General features: G+C 42.8%; 1 protein-coding gene across 1 annotated transcript; it reads left to right on the forward strand.

The window, feature by feature from the left end:
- Positions 1–314: 314 nt before the first annotated feature.
- rnf25 (ring finger protein 25) lies at positions 315–20,512 on the forward strand. The gene is made up of 10 exons (XM_083649251.1): positions 315–352; positions 599–670; positions 5,040–5,136; positions 9,781–9,848; positions 10,054–10,123; positions 10,225–10,296; positions 12,957–13,103; positions 15,810–15,899; positions 16,158–16,295; positions 19,522–20,512. Exons 1-10 carry the CDS (start codon positions 336–338, stop codon positions 20,245–20,247), a joined length of 1,497 nt encoding a protein of 498 aa, XP_083505377.1. The 5' UTR covers positions 315–335; the 3' UTR covers positions 20,248–20,512.
- The last annotated feature ends 41 nt before the right edge of the window (positions 20,513–20,553 follow it).

Here is a 20,553-nt window from a genome sequence, read left to right on the forward strand (position 1 = left end):
ATGTAAATTTGCATGTTATATTTTTGCACTGTGCCTTTTAGCGGTAGTATGAGAGCGCTAGTCCGGAAGTGAAACCCAATGGGCACCAGTTGATAATTAAAGCAGTGTTGCAGTTTCTGCATGAATCAGGACTGTATAAGAGAATAAGTGTGATTGAATTAGTTTGACCTGCGGAGGGCAGTAATACGCCTAGTAGCGTCCACACTGCCGGAAATCTAAAAGAAGAAGAAGAAGAAGAAGAAACCCAATGGCCCGGAAGTGAAACCCAATGGCCCGGAAGTGGAGTCATATCTTTGACTCAGCAGCAGCTCAGTGACAAGCGGCTCAGGGAAAACATGTCTGCGGAGTGCGAGTAAGTTTGTCGACAGCATGTCTGAATCCTCTGTTCAAACCTCAGGTTAAAAACACATCTACACACACCCTGTGTCTGTTCTGCGACTCAAAGCCAGTGAAATGACAAATGTCGCTGGCCTACAACAACACGTCAGCTAGGCTAACGGTAACTTAGCTCGCTGGGTTGTGCCGGCGAACTATAAAAGAACAATACAACGCAGTTCAAAATGTAAATGCGTTTTAAATGCCGTGTTTCCCTCTGCAGTGTGCTGTCTGAGATCGAAGTGCTTCGGTCCATCTACCTGGACGAGCTGCGGGTCACCAGGAGAGATGACGGGTGAGACTGCTCATTTCACACCATACTATACAGCCTCTGCTGATGTGTATTGGATGTTTGCCAAATTGTAGAGTGAATCCGTTCAACTTTCAACTCGTTAAAGTCGTAAGTCGTGGTCCTTAAAGTGTGCTATTTTGCAGATAAGCAAGGAATAATTAATTCACAGATTTTTGAATGGAGTCTGGTAAAGCGCCATGGAGAGAGAATGGCATGTATTGGGTAGGGTTGCCAAGTTTTTGAATTGGAAATAAGGGACGGTGGTGGTCCTGGGGGGGGGGGAATATCCTTCACAAGTAGAACAGGTTACACCTGCTCAGTAGTGGACTTAAAGATATAACAACCACATAACTGCAATGGCTTCAGCTTCAACCATTTCCCCCATTATTATTATTAACACAAGCAAGCTCACAATCCTTTGGTCAGTTTTTTAATATTTGTGCAATAGAATAATAAGCGTGTAACACATTATCATTCAAGAATTTTATTTTGGCATTACAAAACAAAGTTTCTCATTCTTTACAATAAAACAGTGGTATCTTAAGAAAAAACAAACAGTGCAAATGGCAAGCCAGGGTTATAGTAAATACATTTGGTTAAGTTATGCAAGTTAAACAACTTGGTTCAGTAACTCAATGTGCAAAACAGAACACACTCATTGGCTGAGTCACGATGTCGTCAGTCTATTGAATCTATAGCAGGGGTGGGCAACTGTTTTTCATGGGGGGCCACATGAGAAACCCAGATTGTTGCCGGGGGCCGAACAAATATTGTCACGCTGTAACCAATGGATGGGCAACTTTGATGATAGAGAGGGCCACAAAAAAAATTCCTCGCTACCAGGTTTTGCTGAGGGCTGAACGGCGCCAGCGTGAAAAATTTGGGGCATTTGAAGCCAGGTTTAGAGGAATAACTCATTTTAAATTAACAATTGTGATGTCATTATTCAGTCTTAACCACCAATATTTGATCCTTTTCCTCACTCACTCCTATGTCACCACCTGATCTCCCTTCAGGGCTTGAAATTAACTTTTTTCACCACCTGTCAATATGGCTGCTAGATTCTAAAGTTACCAGCCAATTAGAATTTCCACTAGCCGAAATGTTTTTCTTGAAATAAACCAGAATATGAGTGGGTTAATTTAAACATAAGTATCAGTAAGTGGCCCGGGATTCTCAAAGCCTGTGTTGAGGGTCACACAAGAACAAAAATGCACTCTTGAAGCTAAATAAATCCAAAACCAACAAGTTAATTATTTAAATTTCTACTTCAATGTAGAACAGTCATTTCTTACACATGAGATTTCTTACACATGAGATTACTTTTAGCCTTTTAGTCATAAATATTATTGAAAGATATTCCATATTCCAGACTGAAATGCTATAACAGAAGAGTATTGCCCAGAATGACATGAACATTTGGACACTTATTCAGCGGGTATATTGGTATATATATATATATATTTTTTTGCAATTCCATCGCGGGCCACACAGGGGGCGCCCGCGGGCCGCATACGGCCCACGGGCCATATGTTGCCCATGTATGATCTCTTCTCATTGGTCGTGACTCACAAGAATGTCGAGAAGCGCATTCTATGGTAGTTGAACGTAACATGACACCACAGCACAGACAGGCCGAGCTGAGGGGCAGAACAGCAGCGGGCGGCGGAGTCGTCTCGCTCACAAATAGCGCTTCACTCTTTTCACTGCAATGTTTCTCCAATACGGGACAAAGCGCGTCCCGTATCAGTTCAATACGGAACACGTCTTTTTGTTTAGAAATACTGGACGATTCCGTATTTTAAGGGACGGTTGGCAACCCTGGTATTGGGGTTAGATGAGGTGAGACATTGCTGTTGGGTGACATCGACTCTGCATTGTATCTATTTCCATCTGATGACATCACTGCACTGTATCTATCACCATCTGATGACATCACTGCTCTGTATCTATCACCATCTGATGACATCACTGCACTGTATCTATGCCATCTGATGACATCACTGCTCTGTATCTATCACCATCTGATGACATCACTGCTCTGTATCTATCACCATCTGATGACATCACTGCACTGTATCTATGCCATCTGATGACATCTGATGACAACTTCTACATTGAATCTTTTGACTTCAACAATTCAACACAGCCAGAATCCCCCCACTGACAAATCAATCAATCAATCAATCAATCAATCAATCAATCAATCAATCAATCAATCAATCAATCAATAGTCATACATCACTTTAAGCAGCAGCAGCTCCTTGCATTGACATGTCGATTTTTGCTCCCATCTTGGGCAGGTCAACATCGTAAAAGAGATTTCTATCTCATTGCTTTTTATCTTGTTAAATAAAGGTGAAAGAAAATAGAGAAGTGTTGTGGCTGTTTCTCTTGCCAGAACATTTGACTCTATTCCAATGTTTCAGTTATCCAGCAATTACCAGACTTTTACCGTTTTAACCAAAGTCAAGATTCAAGATTCAATAGTTTATTGCCATATCAATGAAACATTGCTTGGAATTTGTCTTGGTGTGTGCTCGTAACAGGCAAAACACCCACAATGACAAACACACATCCTCAGGGCAATACAACTGCACATGTGTAAAAACATATAACAAAGAAATACACTCTGTAAAAACGTCTATTAAGTGCAAAAACATACAGTATCCATTGTTGACAGAGCGTTAAAAATGGCAGAATAGGCACAAGTGTCTGCTGCATTAGTGGAAAGTGTGTGGTGCATTAAAAGACCCTACTGGGAGGGGGGGTGGGGGCGGCATAGTTAAATCAGGGTCATGAACTGAACACTAGGTGGCATAGTTAAATCAGGGTCATGAACTGAACACTAGGTGGCATAGTTAAATCAGGGTCATGAACTTAACAGCTGAGGAGGAGTTAAAGGGCCCTCACTGCTTCAGGGTACGAGCTGTTAACGCAGACGAGTGGTTCTGCTGTATGTACCCTTTTTCCTGAAGGGAGGGGGACAAAAAGAGTGTTAGCTGGGTGGGAGGGGTCCCTGATTATCTTCAGCCCCATCTTTAGTATGTTGGTATTATAGATGTCACAGGTGGTACAGTATGTTGGTATTATACATGTCACAGGTGGTACAGTATGTTGGTATTATACATGTCACAGGTGGTACAGTATGTTGGTATTATACATGTCACAGGTGGTACAGTATGTTGGTATTATAGATGTCGCAGGTGGTACAGTATGTTGGTATTATAGATGTCGCAGGTGGTACAGTGTGTTGGTATTATAGATGTCACAGGTGGTACAGTGTGTTGGTATTATACATGTCACAGGTGGTACAGTATGTTGGTATTATACATGTCACAGGTGGTACAGTGTGTTGGTATTATAGATGTCACAGGTGGTACAGTATGTTGGTATTATAGATGTCACAGGTGGTACAGTATGTTGGTATTATACATGTCACAGGTGGTACAGTATGTTGGTATTATAGATGTCGCAGGTGGTACAGTATGTTGGTATTATACATGTCACAGGTGGTACAGTATGTTGGTATTATACATGTCACAGGTGGTACAGTGTGTTGGTATTATAGATGTCACAGGTGGTACAGTATGTTGGTATTATAGATGTCACAGGTGGTACAGTATGTTGGTATTATAGATGTCACAGGTGGTACAGTGTGTTGGTATTATAGATGTCACAGGTTGTACAGTGTGTTGGTATTATGGATGTCACAGATGCTTGGCAAATCTTGACCAATGATTTTTGATGCTGTTTTTTACTACCCGGAAGCACCTCGAGCAACCCTGTTTACTCACCAATGCCCCCCACACTTCCGAAATGGTATTGCACCTACATTTCTGCATTTGTGCCAAGCAGTAACAACGAAAAAGGTGCAATACCATTGCGGAAGTGTGGGGGGCATTAGTGAGTAAACAGTGAGTCGTTGGTCTGGGTTGCTTCAGATCAGAGAAGAAGAAGAAGCGGTGCTCCAGATAAATGCTTTTCGGTTTTTGGAAGACAGAAAAGTGGATTTTATGCAACAATTTGGATGCAACAACTATATGTTATTAAAAGAAGAGGATGTTTTGCATCGGATAGCGTCTTCACTTCACGTGAAGACTCAGGTAGGAGCTGGCATTTAGACCTAGACGTGAAAATGGCACGTGTTTGATGGGAAATGCGTGACGTTCGCCGGCGCTAATGTGCTCAGTATGAGCGAGAAGCGCCCGGCTAGCGGGGTAAGCAGCAGATGATAGAATGCTCATTCATAAGAGACTTGAGACTTGACTTGGACTTGTGATGAAAGACTTGAGACTTGACTTGGACTTGCAAAAAGTGACTTGTAAGCATCTCTGCTCTATAATGACTAAAGCGTGGTGGTGTCTTCTAGGGGCTGGGAAGTGAGCCTGGTCCTGTACCCCTCGACTGCTGAGGACTCCGTCTCCCAGTTTGTCAGACTCACCCTGACTTTGATCCTTGATCAGCAGGTAGGCTTATCATCATCTTCTCCTACTTCCTGGTTGCTTCTAGTACTGTATGTCCCTGAGCACTCTCTACGATCATTCTAAATGGTTGGGATTTTACACCATAATACTACTAAGCTGCAATGAGACATGGCAGTCCTCATTTCCAGTTATAATGGATGACACAGGTGGTATATATACTGTATATATATACTGTATATATATATTTCTCAGAAGATAGCCAACACCTGTGAGATCGCTGTAGAAGTGTCAGAATCAATTCAAAATGTACTGTATCAGAGTAAAATCAGTTAGAACATAGCAATTTTTTTTTAATTCAAGCTCCGCCAAAAAACAACAACCCACTATTTTGGATGAAAACCACCTGAAAATCATGGGTTGGCAGCCAAATTCTTATATGGAGCAATAGACTAATATCTTGTATCTTGAGTGCTTGTATCAAAGCAAATGCTTAGAAAGTGAACCAGAGCAATTTTACAGATGTTTTACTGCAGGTAGGCCCAGGCGGACCTGCTTTGGGCACATTCTGGGCACCCTGTGTGCCATTTGACTTTTCTATGGTAGAAGACTGAAAACCCTTTTTTTCCCTTATTTACAATATCACTATAGGTATTCAGTTAATGTGTTATGGTTTGGGTAACCCTCAAGCGTTACATCTGTTTTTACTGCGTACAATGCATCAAACAGGGTTTCTTCAAAACGCATGCAAAGCCTGGGGCGTTACACAGAGGGATATCTCGGGAACCCATTGGTCGATGATTGACACCTCTATGGAACCATCAGAGCCAATAGAATCAACGTTGACTGAAATCATTTACGTCACACACTTTTCCAGGAAATGCCCTCGAGGCGAACACAAAGATCGTATATTGTGTGAAGGCGACCCACTCTGTAAAACCCTCCATATGGCTTTGTAAACACCATGACTGTAAAAAAAACGCTTCAAGATGATTGAGGCATTAGGGCTGTGAATCTTCACTGGCCTCACGATTCGATTCGATTACGATTCAGAGGGCTACGATTCGATTCGATTACGATTATCGATGCATCTCGATGCATCTCGATGCATCTTAAATCGATGCATCACTTTTTCCCCCCAATACATGATTTATTTTTACTCACTTTCTTTTTTGCATTGTATTATGATCCATAATTAAAATAAACAACTGCATGTACCGTACTTCCATTATATTTAATTTGATTATTATTATTATTATTTTTAATAATCGATTTTTTACATTTGTGAATCGATGCAGAATCATGCACGTCCGCATCGCGATGCATCTTATAATTGATTATTTTTGACACCCCTAATTTAGGAGTAGCAATTACCGGTAGTAGCGTTTTTATGAAGTCAAACAAAACTTTTGATTGGAAAACAGCACAGGTAAGACATAATTTATAGTTTTATCTATTAAAAGTAAAAAAACTTTTTTGCTGTTCTTTGACAGCCTACTGACTGAGTGAGTTGTCATCTCTCAGCGACGCGCCTTACAGCGTTGGAAACAGCACTGCCTAAGCTTTCGAATGCCGTTTGTGTGGGAACGATTCAGTTGCAAAAATAAATCACCACGTAAACGCAGGCATGCAGCGTTTTGTGTTTTTGCTACATGCTGATATTGTTGCTTGGGGTTGGAATTATTTTTTGTTTGAGTACAAATGATTGTTACAGTCTTGTAGCCACGTTTCTCCTTGAAATGTTGGTGCACTGTATGTCCCATTGCGTGCTTCCTAGGCTGCTATAGACCGTCATTTGTGAGAGATGACAAGTGGAGGGTCCGCTGGGGGGGGGGACGCTCGGGGAGGAAGAGGTTAAAATGAACTAGTTCACGTTCATAGATCACAATTTTGTCCATATTTTATTACTCCGACTGTCACTTACCTGCAAACCATGTCAACACAAAGCTCACTTACTGCTGCTACCTATGATGCACCCTGACGCTGTACATCTTCTGTAAACAATAAACAATAAACAGTAAACTTAGCTTACTTCACCTAGCTGACAAATCTGTTTATACTCTGTTAATGCTGTTTCTATCTATCTGTTAATACTATCTATATCTGTTAATATCTGAATCCTTTTATTATAATTTATAATCTCTTTAGATCCTTTATATCTTATTTGTTCATGTATATTTGTTCTTATCAATGATAATGAGCACCAACCACACCAAGACAAATTCCTAGTATGTGAAAACATACCGTGGCAAAAAATGAGCAGTTCATTTGAGTTTTTTCTTTCTTTCATCATTTAGTGCATCAAGTCATCTAGAATGTAAAAGTAAGTCTTCCGCTTTAGGGCTTTCAAAATAAAGCTCTCATTGTAACGTTAACCTTAATATTAAGTTAGTGCTTTACAGCCACAGTTTCACTCCATATGTAATCTTAATATCAGTATTTTGATAAAATATTTGCTGTTTCATTCATTGAAATAATTTTTTTCTCCAAAGGTGAGAATTTGAATACCTTTATTCTGAAAGTAAATTGCGGTATTCCCGTTGCTGGTCTCTGTTGCTGAAGTTGACACAGCCCAAAAACATGCTCAAGTCCACACCGATGTGTGTGTGTGTGTGTGTCAGCTTGTGTGTCTACTCTGAGCCCCCCTGTAGGCAGAGCGCGGGAGGGAAGAGAGAAGCAGAGACAGAGGCAGCGCGACAAAATGACAGCAAAACCGTTTTATTCTTACGTAAATTACTACACGCATTTAAACACAATGGGCAATTATCAAGGTAAGAGCGAGAAAAAGAACGATAAGAGCACCGTTAACTCCCGCAGGTGTGAACAACGCTCGCAGTACGTTCATGGATTTACAAAAGGCTGCGTTCACCTCACCCTCACCGTTCACCAAAATATGAGCTTGTTCAATGAACGCCACTTTTAGCATGTTCATGTACAACACTGACTGTAATATATTATGTAATATATATATGTAATATGTATATGTAATATATACTGTCACTTTTACCTTCCTCTGTCTGTAATATATACTGTCACTTTTACCTTCCTCTGTCTGTAATATATACTGTCACTTTTACCTTCATCTGACTGTAATATATACTGTCACTTTTACCTTCATCTGTCTGTAATATAAACTGTCACCTTCATCTGACTGTAATATATACTGTCACTTTTACCTTCATCTGACTGTAATATATACTGTCACTTTTACCTTCATCTGTCTGTAATATATACTGTCACCTTCATCTGACTGTAATATATACTGTCACTTTTACCTTCATCTGTCTGTAATATATACTGTCACTTTTACCTTCCTCTGTCTGTAATATATACTGTCACTTTTACCTTCATCTGACTGTAATATATACTGTCACTTTTACCTTCATCTGTCTGTAATATATACTGTCACCTTCATCTGACTGTAATATATACTGTCACTTTTACCTTCATCTGTCTGTAATATATACTGTCACTTTTACCTTCCTCTGTCTGTAATATATACTGTCACTTTTACCTTCATCTGTCTGTAATATATACTGTCACCTTCATCTGACTGTAATATATACTGTCACTTTTACCTTCATCTGTCTGTAATATATACTGTCACTTTTACCTTCATCTGACTGTAATATATACTGTCACTTTTACCTTCATCTGTCTGTAATATATACTGTCACCTTCATCTGACTGTAATATATACTGTCACTTTTACCTTCATCTGTCTGTAATATATACTGTCACTTTTACCTTCATCTGACTGTAATATATACTGTCACTTTTACCTTCCTCTGTCTGTAATATATACTGTCACTTTTACCTTCATCTGTCTGTAATATATACTGTCACCTTCATCTGACTGTAATATATACTGTCACTTTTACCTTCATCTGTCTGTAATATATACTGTCACCTTCATCTGACTGTCATATATACTGTCACTTTTACCTTCATCTGTCTGTAATATATACTGTCACTTTTACCTTCATCTGTCTGTAATATATACTGTCACCTTCATCTGACTGTCATATATACTGTCACTTTTACCTTCATCTGTCTGTAATATATACTGTCACTTTTACCTTCATCTGTCTGTAATATATACTGTCACTTTTACCTTCATCTGTCTGTAATATATACTGTCACTTTTACCTTCATCTGACTGTAATATATACTGTCACTTTTACCTTCATCTGTCTGTAATATATACTGTCACTTTTACCTTCATCTGACTGTAATATATACTGTCACTTTTACCTTCATCTGTCTGTAATATATACTGTCACCTTCATCTGTCTGTAATATATACTGTCACTTTTACCTTCATCTGTCTGTAATATACACTGTCACTTTTACCTTCATCTGACTGTAATATATACTGTCACTTTTACCTTCATCTGACTGTAATATATACTGTCACTTTTACCTTCATCTGTCTGTAATATATACTGTCACTTTTACCTTAATCTGACTAATATATACTGTCACTTTTACCTTCATCTGACTGTAATATATACTGTCACTTTTACCTTCATCTGACTGTAATATATACTGTCACTTTTACCTTCATCTTCATCCTTCATCTTACCCATTCTTGCAAAGCCATCCACCACTGTCAATGTAGCTGTTTTTGGTGAAGCAGTGCTACTTAACACAGTAGTAATGTGTTTCTCTTCCCCGTGTTTTCCTCAGTACCCGTCCACTTCTCCATCCATCTCCATTCATAACCCTCGAGGGCTCTCTGATGACAAGCTTAGTAGGTAATAATTCTTCTTCTTCTTCTTCTACTTCTACTTCTACTTCTTCTTCTTCTTGATTTATCTATCCACTGTTTTCCTACATCCTTCCATGTGTCTCTCTCTTAAGTATTGCTGTTCTCTCTGTCTGCTAAGCTCTTTGTGCTCGTTTAACATCGATTTGAAAAGATTCAAAATGACGCCGTTTTGTCCTCTGTGTCTCTCTTAGTGTCCAGAGGTGTCTGCAGACAGAGGCAGAATCCTGTCTGGGTTCCCCAGTGTTGTATCAGCTGATCGAGGTCACTATCATGTTTGGTTAGGATTAGTTCATATCACATTATGTTATTTTGATACACGATTATGTATCGATTGAATACATCCACTCCTTTTCCTCCCTCAGAAAGCCAAGGAGATCCTGACAGAAAGCAATATTCCCCATGGAAACTGTGTCATTTGCCTTTATGGGTTTAAGGTATGCAGCTGCTATTGTTTCTGTTAGTTGTTCGCATCGTACAGTCCAAACTCTCAATCTTTGTCTGTGGCGTTTTTATCACTTGATAGTTATTTATCCAAAATGGAGGACATTGGGTGTGATGAGACTTCGAAGTTGAAGGATCTGAAGTTGAATTACATCTGTAATTGGCTGCGATTGACAGTTCATGAAAACATTTCAATGATACTTGTCCATGTGATACTTTGTTACTTCATAATACGTAGTCAATTTGAAAATAAGGCCCATGCAGGTCGGAAATGAAGAGTTATCAGTTAAAGTCACGCTTAACACCACCGTTGATGTAAGGGTGCTGCGTGTCATTTTTAAACATCAATATAACATTGTCAAAATGATTTAGATGCCTTGGTATAAGTGCCATATACAAATGAGACCATGATTAAGACTATTGGTAGCCTCTATCTCACACCAGTGGTGTTGTTGGTGCTACAGTACTACCTAGTGTTTCTCCTTACTTCTCCATGTCTGTGCTCAGGAGAGAGAGACCTAGCTAGTGTTTCTCCTTACTTCTCCATGTCTGTGTTCAGGAGAGAGAGACCTAGCTAGTGTTTCTCCTTACTTCTCCATGTCTGTGCTCAGGAGAGAGAGACCTAGCTAGTGTTTCTCCTTACTTCTCCATGTCTGTGTTCAGGAGAGAGAGACCTAGCTAGTGTTTCTCCTTACTTCTCCATGTCTGTGTTCAGGAGAGAGAGACCTAGCTAGTGTTTCTCCTTACTTCTCCATGTCTGTGTTCAGGAGAGAGAGACCTACCTAGTGTTTCTCCTTACTTCTCCATGTCTGTGTTCAGGAGAGAGAGACCTAGCTAGTGTTTCTCCTTACTTCTCCATGTCTGTGTTCAGGAGAGAGAGACCTAGCTAGTGTTTCTCCTTACTTCTCCATGTCTGTGTTCAGGAGAGACCTAGCTAGTGTTTCTCCTTACTTCTCCATGTCTGTGTTCAGGAGAGAGAGACCTAGCTAGTGTTTCTCCTTACTTCTCCATGTCTGTGCTCAGGAGAGAGAGACCTAGCTAGTGTTTCTCCTTACTTCTCCATGTCTGTGTTCAGGAGAGAGAGACCTAGCTAGTGTTTCTCCTTACTTCTCCATGTCTGTGTTCAGGAGAGAGAGACCTAGCTAGTGTTTCTCCTTCTCCATGTCTGTGTTCAGGAGAGAGAGACCTACCTAGTGTTTCTCCTTACTTCTCCATGTCTGTGTTCAGGAGAGAGAGACCTAGCTAGTGTTTCTCCTTACTTCTCCATGTCTGTGTTCAGGAGAGAGAGACCTAGCTAGTGTTTCTCCTTACTTCTCCATGTCTGTGTTCAGGAGAGACCTAGCTAGTGTTTCTCCTTACTTCTCCATGTCTGTGTTCAGGAGAGAGAGACCTAGCTAGTGTTTCTCCTTACTTCTCCATGTCTGTGCTCAGGAGGGAGAGACCTAGCTAGTGTTTCTCCTTACTTCTCCATGTCTGTGTTCAGGAGAGAGAGACCTACCTAGTGTTTCTCCTTACTTCTCCATGTCTGTGTTCAGGAGAGAGAGACCTAGCTAGTGTTTCTCCTTACTTCTCCATGTCTGTGTTCAGGAGAGAGAGACCTAGCTAGTGTTTCTCCTTACTTCTCCATGTCTGTGTTCAGGAGAGAGAGACCTACCTAGTGTTTCTCCTTACTTCTCCATGTCTGTGTTCAGGAGAGAGAGACCTAGCTAGTGTTTCTCCTTACTTCTCCATGTCTCTGCTCAGGAGAGAGAGAGACCTAGCTAGTGTTTCTCCTTGCTTCTCCATGTCTGTGTTCAGGAGAGAGAGACCTAGCTAGTGTTTCTCCTTACTTCTCCATGTCTGTGTTCAGGAGGGAGAGACCTAGCTAGTGTTTCTCCTTACTTCTCCATGTCTGTGTTCAGGAGAGAGAGACCTAGCTAGTGTTTCTCCTTACTTCTCCATGTCTCTGCTCAGGAGAGAGAGAGACCTAGCTAGTGTTTCTCCTTACTTCTCCATGTCTCTGCTCAGGAGAGAGAGAGACCTAGCTAGTGTTTCTCCTTACTTCTCCATGTCTCTGCTCAGGAGAGAGAGACCTAGCTAGTGTTTCTCCTTGCTTCTCCATGTCTCTGCTCAGGAGAGAGAGAGACCTAGCTAGTGTTTCTCCTTACTTCTCCATGTCTCTGCTCAGGAGAGAGAGAGACCTAGCTAGTGTTTCTCCTTGCTTCTCCATGTCTCTGCTCAGGAGAGAGAGACCTAGCTAGTGTTTCTCCTTACTTCTCCATGTCTCTGCTCAGGAGAGAGAGAGATGCCCTCCCCCCTGATCTGAGAGCCGCTCGCTCTGAGCTCTCGTTTAAAAAACTATTAAAGACCCACCTGTTTAGACAGGCCTTTTAGTCATTCATAGCCATTGTTTCTACCTGTTCATGCTCTGTGTATGTTCTTATGTTTTTGCCTTTTTCTGGTATTATTCCTGCACTTATATTTCTGTGTTGCTATTTTAATGTGTAAAGCACTCTGTGCATTCGTGCTGGGAAGGGTGCTATATAAATAAAATTTTACTTACTTACTTACTTAGAGACCTAGCTAGTGTTTCTCCTTGCTTCTCCATGTCTGTGTTCAGGAGAGAGAGAGACCTAGCTAGTGTTTCTCCTTACTTCTCCATGTCTGTGTTCAGGAGGGAGAGACCTTCACTAAGACAAGCTGCTACCACTACTTCCACTCCCACTGCCTGGGCCGCTACATCAGCCACTCAGAGAGGGAGCTCCGCCAGAGGGAGAGGGAGCTGGAGGAGGACAAGACCAGAGGGAGAGCAGAGCTGCAGGTCACGCATCTACATTCTAAATCGCCTCCAGCTCACTTCCTGTTGCAGTGTTTGCTAATACAACAGCCGACAGGAAATAAACGAGGTTCCAAATGAAGCAATAAGCCCCAAGAGGCCATCATGGTATACAGTGATTTGACAACGGCTAAGAGGTGTTGTCGTAACCCAAAATGTACTATATGCGGCCCTCCACACAGTATTGGTGAATCAAGCACGTTCAATTCGCATTTTTTCCGTTCAGCTAACGATGACAGCACTATCATACAGTTTGTAGACAAGCACCAAGTAGGAACAACACAGGCAGAACTCATGTTTTCAGATGCTAAACAAAATCCTTAGAGTACAATTGTATTGTATGTGATTTAAAGCCCCATTCGGCAACTTTTCCCAGTTTTGCTATTGGAGAAACTGCGCCCTCTGGGTGCAACAGTATCGATATCGATATCACCGTTCAAAGTCAACAAAACACAGCGGCAGAAAGCTCTATGTACATGTTGTGACATCGGGTACTCACCACGTGATGAAATAATAATCCATAGTTACGTGAAACGTCATTTTCGTGGTAAATCCGCACCGAGTTACTTCCTTGTTTTCATGAAGCCGCTGTACAGCGCATGCGTGCATCTTGCCTCCGGGACGCAGGCACCAAACTGCTTATCCCAGGAGAGGCCTTTGGAGGGCGCTGTGTGACCAATAGAGGTGACCTTCTGCGGGGCTGTAGCTACAGATATAAAGGTCGTAGAGAGTGGAGATTTGAGGGGTGGGTTGGTGCCACCCCAACCGTTGGGGGATTGTCTAGGTGGATGTGGGTGAGGGTGTGATCAGTAAAGGGGCGGGGCTAGGGATGGGAAGGCCGTAGAGAGTCAGGGTTCGAGTGCTCTCACTGTGCCAGCCGGCTGGAACACCACTCTCAAAAGTGGTTAACACCCGCCCCCCAAGACTAAGAAAAAAGCAAGCGTGACAGACGTATGAATTGACCAACCACGGACCTCGTGGGCGGTGCATTCAGAATGTGGGCAACCGCTAAATAGACCCCGGGTGAAAACATCAACTGTATTCATTGAAATGGCTGAAACCACCACGCTGAGTAAATCTGCAAACTTTGGCTGCCTTCTTTGCTCCAAATCATTCAGTTCAGACAATAGAGATAAACTACGATCCTGCAAGACAGCCTATCTCCAGCGGTGTAGTGGTAATAAATAGAGAGGTGGGTAAACTATCCAAGGTGGGTAGTAGTTTACTGATCTGATGAAGGTCGTGATGACCGAAACGTTATTCTTCTATTAAACTTTTATTTGCATTTGGAGACAGTGTGCGGGAGTTACTTCTTTCTCATAGTAGTTTACCCACCTTGTTTCCCCTCATTGATTGATAAAGTTGTTCTGAAAATAGGTGAGTAAACTCTCTGCCTCGTTTCAAAGAGGTGGGTAAACTGCGTTTACTTGCGCTTACCCTCCACTACGACCCTGCCTATCGCTACTGTTTGGTCGCTCCTTTTATCGCTTCTGTCTTCACGGTGTTCCACTGAACGCAGTGTAATATGGGAGGCGCTGTGGAGAGAACTCCATAAAGAGGATTGAGTCAACATGGTTCTCATTTCCACTTTATCCAATCAGGAGAGAGAACGCCACAAAGAGGATTGAGTCAACACGGTTCTCATTCCTAACTAGTCAAATACTGATGCTTTGGGTTGGTGTTCTGGACCGGATCACCAACCCAAAGCATCAATATTTGACTACTTGGGAATGAGAACCGTGTGGACTCAGTCCTTCCTCCAGAATCACTTACAGCACCTTTTAAGGTTCTCCTGAAACAATTAAGCTTAGCCCATTTTGGGCTAAGCTTAATTGTTTCCACGGTAACGTGGTTGACTTTTAAATTGATAGGTTTGTTAGATTAGAATGTAATCCATGAACCATTTTAGATTTAAAGCATAAAATATTGTCATTGAACTATGAAGCTTTTGCACACAAAAAAAAGTTTTTATTTTTATTTTCCTGAAAACTTTTTGCGGGCCCCCTGCCAAAGTGCCACAGACCCCTGATGTATGGCACTTGATGCTGGCTGCTAGAATGGGTTAAAAAACAACAGGAGAGTCAAAAAGTCCTAAAATGCTCCAGGTGTTTGAGGCTGACAGACTTGGGCTGTCCCAGATGAAAGATGGAGATATCTTTAACTGTAACCGTAAATGGTAAATGGTAAATGGCCTGCATTTATATAGCGCTTTTATCCAAAGCGCTTTACAATCAGTAGGTACATTCACCCATTCACACACCGATGGTGGCAGGTTACCACGCAGGGTGCTGGCACACCATCGGGAGCAACTTGGGGTTCAGTATCTTGCCCAAGGACACTTTGACATGCAGACTGGAGGAGGTGGGGATCGAACCACCGACCTCTTTTATCCAAAGCGATTAGTGGACGACCCGCTCTACCTCCTGAGCTACAGCCGCCACTAATTAACCTTGATCCATTGGAAAAGGTCCTTGAAAGTCCTTAAAAGGTCCTTGCATTTGATGTTGAGGAAGGTGTGGGAACCCTGCCATAGAACCCTGCCATAGAACCCTGCCATAGAACCCTGCCATATGCACACCAGAAATTAAGTTGGGATAATATTAAAGAAACATTTAAATGTTTTTGTCTTCCTGCTTCCTAAGCTGTTCAAATGCTGACACGTGCCACTGTCCTTGTCTTCTCGTCTCATAGGAGCTGAGTGTGGTGTGTCCGGTGTGTAGAGAGCCACTGGCCTACGATGTTGACCAGCTCCTCTGCTCCCCTGCACCACACTTTCCCAAGGTGCAAGCAACACTTTTCACTTTGCACTTTATTCATATACTTCATAGTTATTGTTATTATTGATGCCTCGTTGTCATTTCAGTGCATCCGATTCAATGCTAATCATTCCGTTTTGATGGCTCAAATGAAGTTTCTGCTCTGATTAGCAACTTAACTGCATTGCTGCCAAAGCTGTATTGACGCATATGCCCCGATCGATAATCATCACGCATAATGAAACTTGAGATTTGTGATTTATGCCTTGTGGTTTCCACTCAGATGGAAGGGGCGGCGGTCGGGGCGGAGTTTCGACAGAAGTGGCGTAAACTCCAGAAACTCTTTGAAAGACAGAGGGCTAAAGGTGGCATCATCGACCCCGAGGTGGAATCAAATCGTTTCCTCATCCATATTAATGAGGTACGGATCAATGAATGACTATGGCTACGTTCACACCGCAGGCTGTTCATATCTATTGTAGTGTGGCTACGTTCACACCGCAGGCTGTTCATATCTATTGTAGTGTGGCTACGTTCACACCGCAGGCTGTTCATATCTATTGTAGTGTGCCTACGTTCACACCGCAGGCTGTTCATATCTATTGTAGTGTGCCTACGTTCACACCGCAGGCTGTTCATATCTATTGTAGTGTGCCTACGTTCACACCGCAGGCTGTTCATATCTATTGTAGTGTGGCTGCGTTCACACCGCAGGCTGTTCTTATCTATTGTAGTGTGGCTGCGTTCACACCGCAGGCTGTTCATATCTATTGTAGTGTGGCTGCGTTCACACCGCAGGCTGTTCATATCTATTGTAGTGTGGCTGCGTTCACACCGCAGGCTGTTCATATCTATTGTAGTGTGGCTACGTTCACACCGCAGGCTGTTCATATCTATTGTAGTGTGGCTGCGTTCACACCGCAGGCTGTTCATATCTATTGTAGTGTGGCTGCGTTCACACCGCAGGCTGTTCATATCTATTGTAGTGTGGCTGCGTTCACACCGCAGGCTGTTCATATCTATTGTAGTGTGGCTGCGTTCACACCGCAGGCTGTTCATATCTATTGTAGTGTGGCTGCGTTCACACCGCAGGCTGTTCATATCTATTGTAGTGTGGCTGCGTTCACACCGCAGGCTGTTCATATCTATTGTAGTGTGGCTGCGTTCACACCGCAGGCTGTTCATATCTATTGTAGTGTGGCTACGTTCACACCGCAGGCTGTTCATATCTATTGTAGTGTGGCTGCGTTCACACCGCAGGCTGTTCATATCTATTGTAGTGTGGCTGCGTTCACACCGCAGGCTGTTCATATCTATTGTAGTGTGGCTGCGTTCACACCGCAGGCTGTTCATATCTATTGTAGTGTGGCTACGTTCACACCGCAGGCTGTTCATATCTATTGTAGTGTGGCTACGTTCACACCGCAGGCTGTTCATATCGTAGTGTGGCTACGTTCACACCGCAGGCTGTTCATATCTATTGTAGTGTGGCTGCGTTCACACCGCAGGCTGTTCATATCTATTGTAGTGTGGCTGCGTTCACACCGCAGGCTGTTCATATCTATTGTAGTGTGGCTGCGTTCACACCGCAGGCTGTTCATATCTATTGTAGTGTGGCTGCGTTCACACCGCAGGCTGTTCATATCTATTGTAGTGTGGCTGCGTTCACACCGCAGGCTGTTCATATCTATTGTAGTGTGGCTGCGTTCACACCGCAGGCTGTTCATATCTATTGTAGTGTGGCTGCGTTCACACCGCAGGCTGTTCATATCTATTGTAGTGTGGCTGCGTTCACACCGCAGGCTGTTCATATCTATTGTAGTGTGGCTGCGTTCACACCGCAGGCTGTTCATATCTATTGTAGTGTGGCCCGTGAGGCCCGTACCAATATGAACTGACAGTGATGTCTCAAAAGATACCCGTGAGCACAGAGACCATAAGAAAAGTGAAAGACAGCAGTTATTGTCATTGTAGCGAAAATTCAAATTTTAGCATCGGAATTGAAGTCGCATGCAGGACAAATGCATCAGGATGTGATTTTCGTGACACTTTAAGCTGCTGTGTGAACATAGTCTACATTAGAGTTGTATTACAGGGTTCCCACAGGTCATTAAAGTTGTATTACAGGGTTCCCACAGGTCATTAAAGTTGTATTACAGGGTTCCCACAGGTCATTAAAGTTGTATTACAGGGTTCCCACAGGTCATTAAAGTTGTATTACAGGGTTCCCACAGGTCATTAAAGTTGTATTACAGGGTTCCCACAGGTCATTAAAGTTGTATTACAGGGTTCCCAACTTCCCACAGGTCATTAAAGTTGTATTACAGGGTTCCCACAGGTCATTAAAGTTGTATTACAGGGTTCCCACAGGTCATTAAAGTTGTGTTACAGGGTTCCCACAGGTCATTAAAGTTGTATTACAGGGTTCCCAACTTCCCACAGGTCATTAAAGTTGTATTACAGGGTTCCCACAGGTCATTAAAGTTGTATTACAGGGTTCCCACAGGTCATTAAAGTTGTGTTACAGGGTTCCCACAGGTCATTAAAGTTGTATTACAGGGATCCCAACTTCCCACAGGTCATTAAAGTTGTATTACAGGGTTCCCACAGGTCATTAAAGTTGTATTGCAGGGTTCCCACAGGTCATTAAAGTTGTATTACAGGGTTCCCACAGGTCATTAAAGTTGTATTACAGGGTTCCCACAGGTCATTAAAGTTGTATTACAGGGTTCCCACAGGTCATTAAAGTTGTATTACAGGGTTCCCACAGGTCATTAAAGTTGTATTACAGGGTTCCCACAGGTCATTAAAGTTGTATTACAGGGTTCCCACAGATCATTGAAATCCTTGAATGTTTGCGAATTTGAGGAAAATAATCAAGGCATTGAAAGTTTTTTTTTTAAATGGACATGGATTATCGAAAGTGCTTTAATATACAGTTTGGTCCATATATATTTGGACATTGGACACGATCGTCATAATTTTGCCTCTGTACACCACAATGGACTTGAAATGAAACAATCAAGATGTGCTTTAACTGCAGACTTCCAGCTTTAATTCGAGTGTATTTACATCTAAATCAGGTGAGCAGTGTAGGAATTACATTACATTTTAAGGGCTCAAAATTACATTTTAATGGACCAAAAGTAATTGGACACACTACTAACATAATCATCCAATTGTCCAATGGGTTCTGAAGCATTTGGCTCAATAAATGCAAGGGAACCAGATGGAACTGGAACTGACAGTCATACATGGTTCCCTTGTATTTATTGATGATGTGACAGCAGCAGGATGAATTAATATGATCTGCTCATATTCAGCCAAATGCTTCAGAACACATTGGACGATTGTGTAACCGAATGAATGTTGAGTCCTCGTGAGTCCTGAGTGGTAGCGAGTAGGCTGGTTAAACTCACTCCCCCCAGTATAAAGGCACGTTAATCAGCTCCGCCAAGGGAGCTAGCTCTCTTGGTGCAGTGGTTAGCGTGATATTCTAGGTCCTGGAAAAGTGTTGGAATTTTGTCTGTGAAAACGTGTGGGAACCCTGTGTTTAAGATGGCGTGAGAACCCTGAACACAATTTACTAAACATGTTATGTTCATATCAAAATGTTTACAGCGATACATGTGCAATCAATTCTGCAGGCTCCATCGGATGCTGAAAATAGTAACCTGGATGTAGAAGTCTCTCCCAGCCAATCGGTGTCCTCCTCCACTGTGTCCTCTGATGAACCTGCTGTGAGGGTGGACCAGTTTCATACTGGGCCGTCGCTCTGCAGAGGTAGTCCAGGTCAGAGGCCACAGGGCCAGATGAGGGCCCCGAGGAGAGGAGGGAGGGGGAGGCCACAACACAGGAGACCTGCACCCCCAATCCAACACCTAGGCAAACTTTCTCTGTCTTCAGACAGCACCCATGTCCATTCCTCTGATGGACCAGCAAAAGGCAAATCTAAGGGTAACCACAGCCAACCGAAGCTAGGAATTGCAGAGCCGAGTTTGTCTAAGACAGACCAGGAAGGTTCCACCGACCTCGGCCAACAAGAGCCTGGGCTTTCTACTGACAAGCAGCCCATATGCCAGTCAAGCTTGGCCGCGCTGCAAACCCAGTGCCCAAAGGACGCCGGAGAAACCGTGAGTGGCCGTGGTCAAGGAGGAAGGAGGCGGGGCCCTCATGGATCCGCCCATCATCCCATGCATCTCAGAGGCACGGACCAATGGGACGCCCCGGCGGCCGGGCGCCACCACTGGGAAGGGCGTGGTTCCAGAAACAGGGGCGGGGTCAACAATCCGTGCGGGAGAGGAGGCGGGGCCCGCCGGGGTCACGGCAGGGGCTTCAATCAGAAAGAAGCAGGAAGAGAGGAGGTGCTATGACAAAGGGCCACAGGAGGGCCTAAGAACAAATGTATGTGTGCCTCCATGATCTGTTTGCATAGATTACAGCCCTGCACCACAACTGACAGTCACTGTACTATCCTAACTGACAGTCACTGTACTATCCTAACTGACAGTCACTACTGTACTATCCTAATGTCCTTTGCATTGCTGTTACCCAGGTCTTTGGTATGCACATTCATGCACACTTCTATCAGATACAGATGGTGGTTGTTGGTTTCTGTTGTGATGCAATATGAATGGAGAGCGCAACAAATTAAAATGTGTTTTCTCTGTCTGTGTGTT

The sequence above is a fragment of the Poromitra crassiceps genome, assembly GCF_964638095.1.
Source record: "Poromitra crassiceps genome assembly, chromosome: 13".
NCBI classification, from domain to species: Eukaryota; Metazoa; Chordata; class Actinopteri; order Beryciformes; family Melamphaidae; genus Poromitra; species Poromitra crassiceps.

Coding starts and splice junctions, on each gene's coding strand:
- rnf25 (XM_083649251.1), top strand. Junction 13,104..15,809: donor GAGGGAGAGCAGAGCTGCAG/GTCACGCATCTA, acceptor CTCGTCTCATAG/GAGCTGAGTGTGGTGTGTCC. Junction 16,296..19,521: donor TCCTCATCCATATTAATGAG/GTACGGATCAAT, acceptor TCAATTCTGCAG/GCTCCATCGGATGCTGAAAA.